Source organism: Bos indicus x Bos taurus, chromosome 27 (assembly GCF_003369695.1).
Source record: "Bos indicus x Bos taurus breed Angus x Brahman F1 hybrid chromosome 27, Bos_hybrid_MaternalHap_v2.0, whole genome shotgun sequence".
Lineage (NCBI taxonomy): Eukaryota > Metazoa > Chordata > Mammalia > Artiodactyla > Bovidae > Bos > Bos indicus x Bos taurus.
In genome coordinates, this window is record NC_040102.1 from 21,332,671 (window position 1) to 21,351,499 (window position 18,829).

Below are 18,829 nucleotides of genomic sequence, written 5' to 3' on the forward strand. Positions count from 1 at the left end.
TGGAGTCAAAAAAACATCTAGGATGATGTCCTAAAAATAAAAGTCTAAGAAAATGTCTCGCATAGGAGTTACTCCATAAATGTTTGGAGAATCCAAATGTTTGCTGGAAGCCAGGCCAAATTAAGACCCAGTTCTCTGGCACAGCCGTGTTCCTCTGTGACTTTGAACTGTGTCCTTGATGCCTCAGCAGTCTTGACAGAGGGTATTGCAGCCTCGGTGCAGACATTAGTAGGTGTTGGCAGAAGCAGCCTTGGCATTGGCAGGGATTGTGAACAGTGGAGGCACCTTGGGGAGGCTCAGCGGTGATCCTGTTAGAGGGCGTTGGAGGCCAGGCTCCGGACGCTGGCACAACAGCCCCTCTGGGGGTGCTCCAGAGAGCAAAATGACAGATATGACACTATTATCTGGGAACTCATCTGTGGAGACCAGTGAGACACCTCTGGCAAACCCAGAGGCATCAGGGAGAGACCGGGTGAAAGATTTAGGGTATTCAAAGAGCTGAGGCAGAGAAATACTGGGCCAGAGCTGATATAAACACTGAATTTAGTCCCCAGGTGGGACTGAATAGGAAGCAAGGGTTTCATATTTATGGGCCTTAGGTTTGCCCCCAACTCTTTTTTTTTCTTTTACTCTTAAGATCTTACTACCTTTTGCTACTATTATTACTGCTGCTACTACTACTGTTACTACTACTACCGGTACCACTATGATAATGACAGCAGCCTTTTGTAGCATACCGTATTTTACAGCATGCTCACCTATGATTCTATTCTGTTGTTGTTGTTAAGTTGCTAAGTTATGTCTGACTCTTTTGCAACCCCAGTGGATTGTAGCCTGCCAGGCTCCACTGTCCATGGAATATCCCAGGCAAGAATACTGGAGTGGGTTGACATTTCCTTCTATGCAGCATCTTCCTGACCCAGGGATTGAACCTGCAGCTCCTGAATTGCAGGTGGATTCTTCACTGCTGAGCCACCAGGCACGCCCGTGATTCCTTACTAGTACTTCGTTAGTAGTTTTATCCGAATGATCTCATTTGATTCTCAAAACTGTAGATCCATAAGATAGATGATATCCTTATTTTGTAGGTTGAAAGTGAAAGTGAGTTTGCTCATTTGTGTCTGACTCTTTGTGACCTCGTGGACTGTAGCCTACCAGGTTCCACCATGGGGTTTTCCAGGCAAGAATACTGGAGTGGGTTGGCCATTTCCTTCTCCAGGAGATCTTCCTGACCCAGGAATTGAACCTGGGTCTCCTGCATTGTAGGCAGACGCTTTACCATCTGAGCCACCAGGGAAGTAGGCTGAGGATGTTGTAAAACTGAAATTTAAGGAGATCGATAGCAACAGCCACATTCACACACCTGGTTCATGGAGCCAGGGCTCCTCCTGTTAGCTTTGCTCTTAGCGCTAACATATCTTTTACTCTTTACTTCAAAAACAGTTGAAGGACCCAAAATATTCCTCCCCTATGGGCAAATATTCTGACAGAGAAGCTTTCCATTTTTGTTTTTGTCTCTGAATAGACAACTTTGGGTAGTCTGTTTAAATAGGAACCCATTGTATTATAAGCTGATTATCAAATATGGAGTTTTACAAATTCATCTGATTATAGCAGAAATTAGTTTTATTGCCATAGGATAGTAGATGTTTGGTTTTGTTTGACTTGAACATATCATGACATTTCAGTTATTCCTTTTACATTGTTAAATGTCTTGATGAATAAAATAATAATCCCAACTCATATTCATATTTTTGGTTTTATTCATAATATGATAATGATATCATGCTCATATTAAACAAATACATTGAAGAAGGTACACTGTTTTCTTAATATACTTCTTGTACTTATTTTTCAGTTAAGATGATAAAATTTTAACTTTGAATAACTTTGTAGAACTTTGCCTTATAACAAATTCTTCTTGTGGTTTAGGTCATTTATTATTAGCGCTAAGAGACAAGGCCGATTAACTTACGCAAGAGTAGGGGAGAGTAAAATAGTTAATGAAAGAAATTAGTCAAATCTTGATTTCACTTTTAAAATTATCTTGTTGAGATGCCACCAGTTGTCTGACATTCCTGGAACAACTTCCCTCATTCCCTCTTCTTGGCTTAGACGGGAGTATGTGAAACTAGCAAATTTTGCAATCACTCTGCCCTTCCTATGCCAGTATGCTAAGATGCAGTATGATTTGACCAAGCTGTGATAGTTTTACTTTTAAATTATTATGTATAATTTGTGTGAGGCCGCCAATACATGGCAGTAAGTCGTAGTAAACGTTTTGAGTAGCATAATAAAGATCTGGGCTTCCTCATGTTTGTCACCAAAAGATAAGTCTGACTACATATACATTCTCAAAGCTAAACGTAGGAAAATAAACCTTAAGAACCCTGAATCAATAATCAGCCATTGAGCAGTAGAGTTCTTGTTATTATTATCATCCATGTGTGTATGTATGTGTGTGTCTGTGTGTGTGTGTGTGTGAGACAGATTATATATGAATACAGATTCACTTATTTCACAAATAGTTTTGAGACTTTTACTCTCTGCAAGACACAATGCTAGACAAATGGGGGCCTCTTGAAAAGTTTAAAAGCTTGGCAGAGAGACACAAAAAATGCTGCTCAAGGAGCTTAGAAGAGGGACATGGGAATTGCAGTATGGCTGAAAAGGGTATGAATTGTCTTGTAATAGTATTTATTCCATAAATAGAAGAAAATGTTGCTAGTACTTCCTTTAAAAGTGGTATGGAAAATCTGTCAATGATGGGTTACTAGCAATACTGAATTTGAATAATATCCAACTTAGAGTTGGAGCAAGAAAATGATGTAAATTAGAAGTAAATAAGGAATATTCTTAACAAAACTATAGATCCAAACACTGGAGGGGGAAAGAAAAATATGAAAAGAATGTTGATTTATTTATAGTTGATATATTTCCTGTGTGTGGAAAATCTCTATGGATAATTATATAAAATAATCATATTTAGTAATGTATTATTAACACTGTAATTTCTTATTTTACCAAATACTTTGGTATCTTCCAAGGTAGCTCCCCATTTTAATATTTCTTATTCTGTCCATGGAGAGAGTTTAATCCTAGCTTTGGCACTTTCTGCTTTTGATAATTCCATTTATGTATGCATCTTTTTTTCCTATAAAATGAAGATTTGCCAACATTGTCTTTATCGTTTCTTGGTCCAGTTTTTCTAAAATTTTATGCTTACACAAGATGGTATGCAGAAAAGTCAAAGCCATAACTATTCCTTTTGTGCTTTGTTCGTAACAGTCCTCTGATAATTTGCTGGAACGCACAGTGTCTGGAAATGAATGTTTGGAACAGTTTGTTTTGCCTGTCTTGACCATTCCATTTCTGACCTAATGGGTTGTTTAACTATTAGGAGATGTTCCCATTACAGGCTTTTACTTTGGCAAAGGGCTGGCTTTTGTTAATAGTGGTGGGGCTTTTTTTTTTTTTACTGGATCTGAGACAATAAAGAGCTCAGGGCCTGAGAGGTGGATGGTTTTCAGTGAGTGTCTGTGAAGGAAAACAGCAATGGGTAGGTGAACTGATGGGGTATGATGAGCACCGTGGTGAATAAGTGTGCCGACCACATCAATCTCCCAAAACTATTATTTCTTTATAGCTTTACAAAATATACAATTAAATAGTGTTAACTATAGTAATATTTTATTCAGTTTTACATTTTTGCACTTAAGTCTATAGAACTAGACTATGGATGCATGCATGTATATATTCATTTTAGTGTTATTGTAATTTTGTGTTATTCTGTTTTTTTGGTGTGTGTGTGGTTGTGGTTTACAACCAACAAATGTGCAAAAAATTCCCTGGAGAATGCTGCTCACACAATTCCTTTCCAGCCACACAACAATACTGCATTTCCCAGGCTCCCCCGGAAGGGGGGACAACCTTCTGGTCAATGCAGTGTGTATACAAGTGGTGTACACCATTTTCTGGCTTATTCCCAGAAAACTCCCCAATGTCCATCCCTTTTCCTTAACTCCTAGCCAGAAACACCTAAAATGTGGTATTGACTTCTCAGTTACCCATGACAAGGGGTCAGATAATAGACACTAAAAGGCTGGAGAACCCTGTTATAGCAGGCAAAAATCTGGTAAGACAGTTGCCAATGATAACTTGGAAGGCAGATCATTTATCTACTAAGCTTTCAGCTCAAGAGGGAAAAGTTGGAAAAGCACTTTTGTGTGCATTCGCTAAAATTAGCTGCCTTTGGCAAAGTACTGTAAGAAAAAGATGTTACAGGAATAGAGACAGTCCAGAAACTTGAGGCACCATTAGGGTAGCTATATCAACTGTTTTTAGACCCTGCAAAGTAAGAGAGAAGAAATTTTGAGAGGCTTGGTGTGCGAAAGGGTCAGCAACATTTATCAGTTTAATAAAGTCCCGAGACTTCCCTGGTGGTCCAGTGGTTCAGACTTAGAGCTTCCAACGCAGGGGGCTTGGGTTTGATCCCTGGTGTGGGAACTAGGATCCCACATGCTGTGCGGCATGACCAAAATAAAATAAAGTCCAGTAGATGTGTGGCAAACTTCTGATTAAGGGTGGTCTTCCACCCAAGTCAGCTGTCCCTGTGTCGTCTTATAAGTCTTAGTTTAACAAAGGGGACACTGAGAAAGAGGCAAAGATTCCATGCACTTCTGTGAGTTTTATCTTGGCAAGAAATTTGGAAGAGGTGACTGACAGATGAAATTAAATGGAAGGAAATAGATCATAAGCCTACTGATAATCTGAGGGAATTTCACTGCCAAACAAACGGCCTTTAACACTGGACGTTCCAACTACCAAGCAACTTCGAGGTTTTGTTGTGCAGTGAATCATGTCCCCTCCACGATTCACATGTTGAAACTCTGGCCCCACGACTTCAGGATGTGACTGCATTTGGAGACAGAGCTTTTTAAAAGTTGATTAACCAGAGATCCCAACCCAATCTGACCAGAGATCTTATCATGGTAAGAAATTGGGACACACAGAGAGACATGAGGATATACAGAGACAAATGAAGACGCAGTGAGAAGGTGGCCCATTGTAGGTCAAGGAGACATGTATGGGCAGATTCTCCGCTCATGTCTCTCAGAAGAAACCAAACATGCTGACACCTTAGCTCAGACATCTTGCCTCCAGAACTGTGAGAAAATACATTTCTTTTATTTAACTACCAATGGGTATTTTGTTGGGCTTCCCTGGTGGCTCAGCTGGTAAATAATCTGTCTGCAGCGACAGATTATCTAGAAAATGTTGTTGTTCAGTCACCAAGTCATGTCTGATTCTTTGTCACCCCATGGACCGCAGCACATCGGACTTCCCTGTCTTTCACTATTTCACAGAGTTTGCTCAAACTTACATCCATTGTGTCAATAATGCCATCCAACCATCTCATGCTGTCTCGCCCCCTTCTCCTCCTGCCCTCAATCCTTCCTAGCATCAGGGTCTTTTCCAGTGAGTCAGCTCTTTTCATCAGGTGGCCAAAGTATTTGAGCTTCAGCATCAGTCCTTCCAATGAATATTCAGTTGATTTCCTTTAAGATTGATTGGTTTGATCTCCTTGCTGAAAATGAATACAGCTCCCAAATTATCTCCAGCAAGAAGTGACTTGCAAAAGTGTTCCAGCCCCTAAGAGCCTATTCCCCAACCTTCTTATAGATGTGGACAACAAGGATAATAAAATGCAGAATAAACTTCTGAGGTGTGCAGGCAAGGCAACTCATGAAATATATTTAGAAAATGTATTTTTGTGAAATCAATTTTTAGTGAAATATAGGAAATTTATATTTTGCTTCCAGATTAGAAAATCAGGCAGAAAAACAGGTTTATAACATTGTCATATGAATAAGAATAATACAGTAAGAAAGAATTATGAAGATGGTTTTACAACTACTACTGTAGTTGTAACTACAACCTACAGTATACTAAGACAGCTTCTAAAATTGATTACTGAAAGAAAAACCTGTAAAGGTGTTTCATTCTTTCATGTTCAGACCTCTGATAAACCCAAATTTTATCCATATATGCTTTATAAATGAAAATAAAAATACTTAATTATAGATAAAAATTCCTTATTCTCTAGATCAAAGAAATTCACATGCCCAATTGTGTTTTTAGGAAATTTCACCCTTTCAAACATAGATTTTCAAATGCATCAACTTTGAAAAATCAAAGATGTTTGCAGTCTTTATTTGAATACATTCTGAGGAGCACCAGGAAAACAGCCAAATCTTGAAATATTCACCGATGAAGGTGACTGCATGCAGAGCAGAAAGTTTAATAATGGAAAAGCAAAAGCTAGGACCCAACATGTGGGAAGGAACACCTTCTTGTATGAAAGTTGTTGCCAAACATATGAAATTTTATTTGCAATTAGGACAAAGATAGATATTCCTGGGCTCTTTAGAAAATCTCTTGTCATGATGACGTATGGTATTAGTCAGGCTGATGCTTATGGAGAATGTACTCTTGGTTCAATATCAAGAATATATCAGTTTATGTAACAAAACTGTCATGCATAATTAAGCTTTTAAAAACCAAATATGTGCTCTCTAACTGGGTTCTTCAACAGTCCTAAATGGGGAGACTGAAAAAGACCCAGGCGGTAATCATGCCGCCTGGGCTTCCGTGTTCCTGTGGCTGATTAAGCAGGTTGTGACAATGAGGTGTAAACATAGAAAGAAAGTGAAAGTGAAGTGTCCGACTCTTTGTGACCCTGTGGACTGTAGCCCAACAGGCTCCTCTGTCCATGGGATTCTCTAGGCTAGAATACTGGAGGATCTTCCCGACGCAGGGATCGAACCCAGGTCTCCTGCATTGCAGGCAGACACTTTAGACTTTTCATCTAATTTGGACGATTCCAACTAACTCACAGCCCCCGTAAGCCCCCACTTTGCCTTCCTAGTTTATTGTTTTACTTTAAGCAAGTCAATGACAATTTTAAACACTACAGAATTGTATTTTTTTTTTTAATGTTTTCATTTTTTGTTCTTGGTGAACTTTGGAGTATTTTGTATACAATAAGAACGTTAGCAATGACCAAAAGACCAAAATTCTCTTCTTGGAGAAAACTGTCAAAGTTTTAAAGATCTGGGACAATACTATATATTGATGGTAATAAGAAATTGCTGAAAGATACTAGTAAAATTTAACTTTGGAAAGTCTTTGGACCCTACCACATCCCACAAAGGAAGAAAGAACTGGAAAAAAAAAAAATCTCGATCAAAATTTGATAATTTAGGAATACTATATTCTTTAGAAATCAACTTCACAGCTAGATAATTCTTTAAGGTACATATAATAAGAGATTACCTTATCAAATGAAATTTCATTCATTTAATCTTTATTTTACTTTATTTATGGCAGGCATGGGAATTAAGAGAAGAAATTTCACATTAATTACCTGAAAACAAGTTTCAAAGAACAATTGTATGCCAACAGAACAAAACAGAAAAGACAATAATGTGCTATTTTCTGGTATTATTTTTTGTTATTCTCAGAATAGGAAAAATTTCAAACTAGAAGTTAATTGAAAGTAAGGGACTTGTTTTAGTGTTTAATCACCCTAAGTATTTTCTTGCAGTATTTTTTTTTCCTGCTACCAAAGTACTCCATCCAAGGAAAATGCTACTTTCATTTCCTCCTGGCTATTCAGATATTTTGTTTTTAGAATTAAATACTGTTTTACTCAATCTTTCACCATATCCATGGCCTCATGTGCATTTCTTGTTAGAGTGATGCTGGCAGAGCACATTCAAAGACTGACTGTTCATAAAGCTTTTATTGTAGGCATCATATTGGTTTTTCACTGTGTGTGTAGGGGGATGGCATAACAGTCTTGGGTTCTGCTGGAATAAAAAAAATATTTTCAGCAAAGTCACTTTCTTTCATTTAGACTATTTGATATTAAGCCTGTTTATAGAGATTAGCTTTGCTAAAAAATTGAGTGTTGAAATCAAATGAACCAATTTATACAGTCATTATGAATAATGAAGCCAAAGACTTTCCTTTTTCTCTAATAGTAAAAGATTGTTGGTCTGAGGGGGATGGTTGTGATTTAACAAATTCTTCAGTTGCATTTTGTTTGGTGTGTGGTTATGTTTTAGAGTTCACTGTCTCTAACCTTTTAAAGCTTCTAGGTAAATTGATAATCATTTCTGTTAGGAAAGTCCATTGAGGACCAACAGTACCTTTATGTTGAAGAATTTGACATCATTTCTTTCTCATCTATTTGCACTTATACACAGTAATTGCGATGTAATATTTGACTGGTGTTGGCATGCTTCTCTTTTGTTTTAATTATTACTATTATAGTGTTAACTGGTAGTCATTTGTTGTTACCTTTAATTCACATTTGATCAGGCCTTTTTTTTTTGGTAGATTTGTTATGTTTCTATTTCTTATATACCACATGAAGTTTAGCATTTTGATGTGGGTTGTTTTTAAAACTTCCAGCTATAATTACCAATATTCATGACACTGAGCTACAGTACATAATGGTTTGGGGGATGCTTTTAAAACTGTTTTTATCACAAATCTCTAAATTCTGCAAAGAAGATTCTGCATTATCTTTCATAACCTGTGCTATCCAAAGCATATGATCTCATAACTGAAGTACTTTAAAAATCATATGTAGCTAATAATTAAATATAATTTTAACTAAAAATATGCAGCTACCAGTAGTTTTCTCCATTAAATCTAAAAGGAATAGATTTCTCCACTAAATCTAAAAGGAACATAAATATGTTCCCTGATTCAATATTTTAGTAGCTTTAATTCTACATTCTGACTTCTTTTTGGACATAAAAGGTATGTCTGTGTCCTTTTATTCTTTTTATCCTTTGCACTCTCATGTTGCCTGAGCTAATCCTATTTTTCTTTTCCATTTTTTTTCTTCCTTGAAGAAAATTTAGAGTAGGAGCATGAACTAAGTTCAAGTTGAGCAGAAATTATTGTAACATAATTTCAACATTGATTTTTTTTTAAATAAAAATATACATCTATGTTATAATAGAGGTAATCATTTTGGGGAAGAGCCAAAGGATATTCTTTCCACTACAAAATAATATTAAATGCTAATAGCTCATTGAATTTATTATTCCTCATCTAGTTATATATAAGCAGTTGCATTTTTTATCTCTATAAACATAAAAACAAGCAAATATTTTATATTTTCAGAATATTTTTATAATATATATATATTTTTTAAAACATCATGGAATGAAGAATAACATTTTCTGAGAAATAAACATTTTCTGTGACAAGTATCTAGATCACATGAATACAAATGGTAATCACTAGAAACCTACTGCTGCTGCTGGTAAGTTGCTTCAGTTGTGTCCGACTCTGTGCAACCCCATAGACGGCAGCCCACCAGGCTTCCCTGTCCCTGGGATTCTCCAGGCAAGAACACTTGGAGTGGGTTGCCATTTCCTTCTCCAATGCAGGAAAGTGAAAAGTGAAAGTGAAGTCGCTCAGTCATGTCTGACTCTTAGCGACCCCATGGCCTGCAGCCTACGAGGCTCCTCCGTCAAATGGGATTTTCTAGGCAAAAGTACTGGAGTGGGCTGCCATTGCCTTCTCTGAGAAACCGACTAGGGGCAACTATATAAATAAGTTATTACTCTATTGAATGAATCAAAACACCTTGTTGTTTAGTTCCTAAGTCCCGTCCTACTCTTTGTGACCCCATGAATTGTAGCCCATCAGGGTCCTCTGTCCATGGGATTTCCCAGACAACAATACTGGAGTGAGTTGCCATTTTCTTCTCCAGGGGATCTTCCCCACCCAGGGATTGAACCTGCATCTCTTGTGTCTCTTGCATTGGCAGGCAGATTCTTTACCTCTGAGCCACCAAGGTAGCCCTCATAACATATTATTTAACCCTTTAATAATTACAAAAAACTGAAATAAAACGTGATCTTACTACACAGTACACTAAGAAAATCAAAATATAAAGCATAACAATTTTAAAATTTGACTTGAGAGTTGGGAGAGGGGAATATAAAGGCCTACAAAATGGAAAATTGTAAAAGGGTTTTGAAGCCATGTATGATGAATAAAAATTAACTGTCTATTGGAAAAAATAATATGTTTCCCTCTTCTGTAAATTAGTTAAAATAAAGAAGCTCCTAATGGCATGTGTAATTTCCTTTGATACCTTAAGGTAGAAGGTGACATTGATGAATGTGTTTATGGATGAGTGATCCTGAAATGTAACATTTCATGACCTGCAGGTGTTTCTACACTGCCTTCCCCCTGCTTGGGGGTTGTAGTTGCTATTTGCAGTTCGCATGTGGATTATACATCTCTGCTAAAATTGATTTTTGCTTCTTCCACGCACCCTGCCATGTGCTAGCATGATCTCTTGGAGCAGCTATGGGTAGCTGTACTTCATCTTGATATTATGATTTCAGGACATCTAGATAATACTCTTCTCCTTGGTTTGCTTTTTCATCTTTACATTGCCTTATTTCAAATTTATTTAAAGTTATTTCATTTTCTCACATTGTCTTCCTTAGTTACATGCCAGTTGAAGTGGAATTGAGTCCTGATTGCCTTGAAAAGTTACATAAATATGTTTTAGAAATCCATATTTTGTGATAAAATTTCATTTTTTTATTCTAAGACTATTTAGCTTAATGAATTTGCATGAGAATTCATGAAATAGTAAAAGACTTGGAAGTCTCTTGCTTTATAGGCATTTAATTAGGCTCAAATTTGGAACTGATTTGGAAATCACTTATAGTTTCTGTAACTCATATAATGTCAGCCTGGACAACATCAAATGTTGGATATCTTTTTATGTTACTAAAGATGTATTAAGGTCATTATATGTATATGACTATATACAACTTTAAAAATACGATCATGCTTCTCTGTTATTATTTAGTACAATATCACTTCTTCTAGCTATAATTTTATGCCTTATTAAGAAAATTTCTGGGGTCTCCCCTTTCTGAATAGTGTTTAAACATTAATCCTTATTTTTGCAGATATCTGTGTTTAGCTGTTTTCTCAATGGCACAAGTTAAAGTTATCTCAGAAATTTATCACTTTGTTAGTGTGCTCAAAATAAATTTGCTGATTATATTCATTTTTTTAAAAATTAGGCAGTATAAGCTTATAGGAAATGTAAAATGACTTTATATGGAAAAACTTGACTTTTAAGAAACATATGTAATGATGTTTATTCATGTTGCATTATTGATAATTTCTAGAAAAGATCTCTTTTTTAGAGTTATACATTTTACATAAGTTCATTTACTCTCCACCTGCAGTCTTGTTCTATTACATCATGTATTATGTAAAATAATTCTGCAAGTGAACATTTAAAATTTATTTTGAGAACCTGCAGTTCAGCTCCACTAATTGTGGCCTATTGGCCACTTGATGTTAGCCCTCAAAAGCTATAGTCACAAGTCAAAGTTTGAAGGAAAGCTAGCTTTGATAAGTTTAAGCCATAGACTAGGTGAAAACTAAAGAATTCTGCATGCTTGATTATAAATCTGAGCTACAGACTTGGAGAAGAAGAACTGGTCTTTGTGTATTGAGGAGTGAGGAAATCATGGAGGTTTTTACACAGGAGAAGGCAATGGCAACCCACTCCAGTGCTCTTGCCTGGAGAATCCCAGGGACAGGAGAGCCTGGTGGGCTGCCGTCTGTGGGGTTGCACAGGGTCATACACAACTGAAGTGACTCAGCAGCAGCAGCAGAAGCAATTATAAAAGATTCTTCCCACGCACATGTATCTGTTCCAGGCATATTTGTGGGTTTATCATGTGCTAGCTTCTTGGGGTATATTGGCAAAATAAACAAGGTATAGCACTTGCCCTCCAGAACTTAGAGTCAGTCTACTGGAGGAGACAGATAGCAAATGAACACACAGAATACTGGAAAAGCAAATAACTGCCACAAAGAGATGACAGAGGAGGGGGATGTATGAGGGACTCACCTGAGGAGAACCCTCTCTGAAGAGATGGCGATGGTTTCATGAAGCAAAGAGCAGAGGGAGAGAGAGCTGGGGTGCTGACTGAGGGACAGGACCTGGTGTTAAAGAGCTGAAGGCAGAAGAAATGGCAGGTGGATTGGGTAGACCGTGGGGCCGGAGCACAGCGAGGGCAGAGGACAAAGATGAAGTAAGAGAGGGTGGACGGAGACAGAAGACTGGACACATTTAGTGTACATCATCTAAATCCTACACACACGCACACACAGAGGTAATCATTCAGTTATTTTCTGAATCTGAAAACATTTTTGCTTCACCAGTTTATGTGCCGTAATAAAAGGGGGGATTGTTTAAATCCCTCTTAAAGTCAAGCTTTCATAAGTGAAGTAAGTCAGATAGAGAAAGACAAATACTGTATGGTATCACTTATACATGGAATCTAAAAAGAATAACAAGCTAGTGAATGTAACGTGAAAGAAACAGATTTGGGACTTTCCTGGTAGTCCAACGGCGAAGACTCCACGTTCCCAATGCAGGGGGCCTGGGTTCGATCCCTGGTCAGGGAAGGAGATCTTACATGCAGCAACTAAGACCCAGTGCAGCCAAGTAAATAAATATTAAATAATAATAATAATAATGAAACCAATATAGTGTGCTCAGTTGCTCAGTTGTGTCTGATTCTTTGTGGCCCCATGGACCATAGCCTGCCAGGCTCCTCTGTTCATGGAATTTTCCAGGCAAGAGTACTGAAGTGGGTTGCCGTGTCCTCCTCCAGGGGATCTTCTTGACTCAGGGATCGAACCTCTATCTCCTGCAGCTCTTGCATTGGCAGGCAGATTCTTTACCACTAAGCTGCCTGGGAAGCCCCACAGATATAGAGAACACACATTAATTTGTTCCAGTGGTTTCCAGTGGAGAAAAGGAAGGGGAGAGGGACAATATGGGGGTAGGAGATTAAGAGGCACAAAATATTATGTATAAGCTACAGGGATATATTGTACAACACAGGGAATATAGTCAACAGTTTAAAATAACTATAAGTGAAATATAAGCTTTAAAAATTATGAATCGATATATTGTATACCTTTAACTTATATAATATTGTACATCAACTGTACTTCAATAAAGAATATTTTTAGATAGTCAAGCTTTTACATGAAGACGTTCAAATGTAGAAAATGAAACCTTTCCCCATTTCGACACCCTACAAGCTAAGTGTATGCACCCATCAGGGTCTATTTAAAAAATACTTTTTCCAAGTAAAAAAATGTACTTTTTTTCTAAGCATCAGCACAGGAAATTTCCTCCAACATTTCTATTTGTCACTTTCTCTAAAAGTCTTAAGTTGAAAAAAAAAAAAAAAATCCCTGACATTGAAAGCAGCAGTGATGTAAAGTGAAGACATGTGTATGAAGCACTCACGCATGTTTCTCCCAGATCTATGGGAACAAGACGAGGCAACACGCGAGAGGAATTCAGATGCTTGTCACCTAGTGGATTCCAGGCAGAGAGGGCAGTCTTTAAGACCCAGCAGCTCAGTATTTGTCTGGAGAGGAAATGTTGCTTTTTGACAGATGAGAGAAATCCCCTTAGCGCTGGCTGTGGAAAGAGAGAAGTGAAGTCAGTCACCTGCTGGTGAAGGCCAGTAAAACAGCAAAGCAAGAGGAAAATTTTTTCTCTCCCTCTGTCTCTCCCCGCAACCCCCCTCTCCCTCTCTCTCTCTTTTCTCTCCTCTGTGGAAGCCACCTCCTATTCCTCTCAACTCTTTTAGCATAACCTTCAAAGGAGAACGTTCCCTTCAGACTTTATTATCTTTACCCCCTCTTCACTGAGAGGATACCTCAGAGCTGCAAGACATTTTTTTAAGTCTAGGCAGGACTTGGGGGATTTGGTTATCTTGCCACGGAAACTGATCACTGCTGAAGCTTGGGACTCCGTGTGCTAAATGAGCTACCAGAGTAAGGCTGGCGGAGGAAGGCTTTTATCATATACTCTTCTCTTCAGTTTGAACACATTTGCTTGAGATTTGCCGCATGATGCTGTCCAGGGAAGCAGCTTTTTTTCTTGGGATGCAGCAATTCGCTGGTTTCTAAGCTTATTGCAGAAGAAGAAATAATCTTAAATAGAGTGGATTTTCCCCCCCACCCCCTGCTTGATTCGACTGAGCTGTGTTGCACCGCGGTTAAAGATCACCTGGCACTAAATCTTTGAGGAAGTCAAACAAAGTGAATTACAATTATTATTTATTTATTTATATTATTTTTAACCGGTGGAGGCGGCGTGATCACGGAGAATGAGACTGAGAGATGCTGCCAGGGCTTGGAGGAGGATAAAGCTGAGTTTAGGCTGGAAACTAAGAGACTAGATTGTTTTTTGGTCCCACTTGCCCGGTTCCTCTTCACTTCCTTTAGTTTCGCTCCATGGACAGATCAACAAACCTGGACATTGAGGAGCTCAAGGTACGTGATGCTCGGAGCGGGCGCCGTTCCTTCCTTGCTGGCGCTCGCCTGCTCTCTTGCTCTCCTGTCTCTTTTTTTTTTCCAGCTGCCTCTTTCTCGCGCTGCTAGAATAGTTGGTGGCCCCATGGGACGGCGAGTGGGCATTTTGGGGTGAAGTGTACCCGGGCGCGAGCTCCCCTTCCAGGGCCGAGGACGAGGATGGAGGGCGGCTTTCTGGGGCTCGGCGTGCACTCTCGGGCCGGGTCCACTCCCTGCCTGCTCCTCCCGGCCACGGCCATCCTGTCCTCCCTCCCCTCGTCAGTTACAGCATCACTTTGGGTACCGGACCCGGCTCCGCGTGTCCGTTCACCGCGCCGGGGCAGCGGCGACGGCGGCGCGGTCTCTGCCCCTTGCCACCCGGTTACCCAGCAAAGTTGCCCGAGCTGCGCGGCCACTTTGCCTCCTCTTCCCGCTCCGAGCTGCCTGGCCCCTCCGGCCCCCACGGGGACCGCCTATTTCCGCTCAGAGATTCTCGGTACTGTCTGCAGCTATGGCTGGTTTTCATCCCGGCTCTTCCTTTTCTCCCCTTTTCTCCCACGACCGCTGACACGGTCTCAGCCACAGCGGCACTGCCCTGGGCGCGAACTCGTGTGCGGTGCGGGGACCCGGCGCAATGGAAGGGACCAGAGGGGTTCCCCCGCTGGCCCGGCGACACCCGCGCAGAGAACGTGCCTGCCCGGAGCATCCACAGCGCGCCAGCCGCTCTGGGGAAGTGGGGAGGGGGCGGGGAGGCGGGAGCCGGTCTGGGCTGCACGGAGGTAGGGGCGGGAAGCCCAGGGAGGTTCTCTGCCCTCTTCCCACCTTCGGAATAGGGGCTCTCCTGACCCGCGCGGAACCCCCTCTGCCCCACGCCGCTCCGCGGGGTCCCCTCGCCGCACCCTCTTTCCACTGAGAAGGGTTGGCTGGCGGGAGCGTTCAGGCTGACAGTTTGCCCCTCTGTCTGTGGGCACAGCTTTAAATAAGCAAAGAGCACCGCTGCAGTGCCCGTTAAAACCAAAAGAAAAACAACTTAAAAAAAAAAATCCACAAAATCATTTAAATGTCCCGCTCACGGTAAATGAAACAGCAGGAAAGGGGGCAATGCTTGGGAGCATCCTTTCTTTTTATTTTTCACTCTTCTTTACCTCCCAGGCGTTTTCTCTTGCATCAGAGAGTTGTCTCTAATACTAGAGATTCAGTTCAGATGGACTCTTTGCTCAGGTGTGGACTTTTAGACGCACCCCACCAACTGGGAAAACTTCACTAGTAGAGGTTTCCCCAGAAATATCAGGGAAACGGATTTTGCCCAGGAGGAGGAAAGGATGGGAGAAATCCCCTGTAGAGGGCAAAAGTTTCTGTCTGCAGCCTGCTCTCTCTGCCCTGAGCACAGACCACCAGCATGCCCACCCAGGATCCCAGTTCTCCTGGGAGGTGCACCCCAGATCCCTATGCTAAATGCATAGGAGAGCAAGGAGGCACAGTGAGAGGGCTGGCCCTGCCTCTCACTGTAGAAGAAGGGCCTGGGGGAGGATGATCACAGGAGCCAAGACATCACTTCCTTTAAGACATGGAGTTTGTTGGGGAAAAGTTAAATAGGGAGGAGATATATTTGCTGCTCTAGTTAGAGTTGGGAAACAATAAGTTTGTGTTATGGCCAAGGTCACCATCCGTAGACCATGGCCTGGAAAAGAGGTTTCCTATAATCTCTATGTTAACCTAAGGCAGGACGCAATGCCTTTGTGATTGAAAGATCTTATTGCCTTTTCCGAAGCATCCCAGTCTCTTGGGAGAAGGGTAGGTTTTATTTGAGTTGCAAAGGAGGCCACAGGAACAAGCTTATTCTTGTGGGAAATGTAAGGGAAAAATGGTTTTGGGGGGATCACTTTCCCTGATATTCCATTTGTTTCCTGCTAGCTTATCTCCCTCTGAATCCTGGCATCACTAAATTTTTTAAATCAGTGAAAAGAGCAAATCCACAGTGAAAACTTCTGTTTAGTTCAGTAGAAGATCCCACCTTAACCTCCAAACTACTACACACTTATTCAGGGCTTCTCACAGCCAGAATGTGCTAGACTGGGTGGATAAGCCACAAAAGGTGAGGGAACGTTTTGGCAATGACCCACTGGGAAGAGATGAAGGGATGTTAGAGACAAAGATCTGTGGAGGGTGCTGAAAAATTACGTGAGGGCCAAGGTGCAGTGGGAAGTCAAAACTGGCAAGAGAGGAAAGGTAGTCAAGCCTTATAGCAAACGTTGAGATCCTCCTGTTTGGGAAACAAAATTTGTGTTGTCATGTTTGGCTACACTTCTGGAACAAGGGGACTTTAACACACACTCTGGAATATATACTTTGTAAAGATGGGTGAACTGCGTATGTAAACACTTGTCTGGATTACCTCTTATCAGAGGAAATCATTGGCTTGGGATTTCTAGACCATTCCAGTTGAAGTTATTTTCTGGTGGCTTCCTGCTGAAGGGCCCCTCATGTAGTAACTGGAGAGAGAGGAGAAAAAAAAGCTCCGGATATTTATTTTTTGACATCATTTGCTTCTTCACTTTTCTTCCTATGATCCAAAGATGCTTACTTTAAGACAGATGCACGTAAGTACTTTAGTTTCTGGGATGCTTTAAATACATGAAATAATAAACGTTCTCTGGGATTTGATGGACAAACAAACGTACATAATACTGCAAGAATTCCATTTAGCTTAGTTTTAGATCATTAGTGTCCTTATTAGTTGAACCTGCTCACCCCAGGCCTTAGGGAAGAAAGGTTCTGCTAATTCTTCATCTTTGTGCCAAACTGTTTTCAATTTTTGAGATTAAAAAGCAAACAAAATTTTTTGCTATGTTGGATGCATGGATATTGATATTTAAAGTACTGTTTAGTAAAATAGTGTTGTCCTATGCAAGTTTCTAAACTAAAGGTAAGCTCCAGAAATTAGGTGCTAAGCCACTGCTGTCATTATTATAAAACTAAGTGTAATCTGCATATTAAAAGATTTACAGGTGGAAAACTAACATGTTATGTGTATAAAACTTGCTAATGAAGACAAGCATGTTTCATCTTCTCTTCTACACCCAAGTGCCTGATGAAATAGATCAGTGTTGAAAGGAGAGTATTCTCACTCAAAGTGTTCTGGTCTTGCTTTTCCTTTTGATCTCTATCTGTTTCTTTCTCCAATAAATATATAACTTTACCCTGGATTTTGCCGTGGTGTTTGTTTTTCAAGAAGAAACAGCATCAAACAACCCAGCATATGGGTGACTGCTTTGGAAATGTGGGTGTTAATGAATATTGATATTAGAGACAGCACCCTCTACCCTGGAATATCTGAGTTACAGAGTACTTTTAGTAGCTGATATTTGACAGAATAACTTTAGCTTTTATTTTAGCTCTAGGGTTGCCCTCTTTTAAGCTACATATCTTATGCACTGAAACAGAGAATGCCACTAATTTACAGAGCTGGCACTTATACATTTGCTTTTTGCTGTGTTTGTTTGTGAGATATCAAGCTTAATAAATAGTGTGTTTAAGTAGCCCATATGTCTTTGGCAATTCTTTTACTTAGCTTTTGAAATATGAGCTTTAATTCATTTTTGTTAATTTAGCAATCAAGAAATTAGGCTTTCAGATGCTAATCATATATTTGTGAATAACTGTAATTTGCTTTGAGATCAAAAACATAAAACATATCAGGAGGACATTACAACTTTAGCAGTATTCTTTTGATACCAGCTTTTATTTGTCAGAATTGTTCCTTTAACAGGATGATTAGCTAGATGTTAAAATCGAATTTTTCCATTACTTGCAGAACATAAACAATATACTTCTGGAATATTTTCCTAATTATCATTTAATGTACAAAAATTATAAACTGTATAGTTAATAATCCTAAAGGTGCATAAGACAGTTTTTCAATAAATATAATTGTACTTGTTTGAGTTAATTAAATGTAGTCCAGTCACTGTTGCTTAATTTTATCTCTTCAATTTAAATAAAATTCCATCTACCAAGAGCTTGAAACTTGCCCTAGATAGGCAAGGTACAAGCTTCCCTGAATAATACAATTAGGTCATTAAGAAAGTACAGCGCTTGGGTGAGATAATCTAGCCGAAAAACACATAAGTGTTTAAACAAGTAGTTGATCGAACACTGTGGAGATCTTAAACCAAGTCTCATAGTACATTATTCTACAATTTCAATCAAAAAGAGAGTTGGCACTTAAAAGAATTCTAAAAATGTTTTGTTTGTTTGTTTCATCAATAAGACACTCAGCCCAGGAAAGTCGGCTTGCTTCTGTGTAGGAGGCTTTGTGATAAGTGTAAGTAGGTGGTATTTTTTTCTTAGTCATTCCATAGTAAAAAATAGTACTGTCCAA

The 18,829-nt window shown here is 39.5% G+C and overlaps 1 protein-coding gene and 1 non-coding gene across 2 annotated transcripts in view; one reads left to right on the plus strand and one right to left on the minus strand.

The window, feature by feature from the left end:
* Positions 1-1,224: 1,224 nt before the first annotated feature.
* On the minus strand, positions 1,225-1,297 carry TRNAC-ACA. The gene has a single exon. It is a non-coding gene; the product is annotated as a tRNA-Cys (tRNA).
* A 12,300-nt stretch (positions 1,298-13,597) lies between these two features.
* Positions 13,598-18,829, plus strand: part of SGCZ (sarcoglycan zeta) — a 1,115,594-nt gene continuing 1,110,362 nt past the window's right edge. Inside the window, exon 1 of the mRNA XM_027529936.1 lies at positions 13,598-14,430. Coding sequence (XP_027385737.1) covers positions 14,392-14,430 — 39 coding nt within the window. The 5' untranslated portion in view covers positions 13,598-14,391. The remainder of the gene's footprint in view (positions 14,431-18,829) is intronic.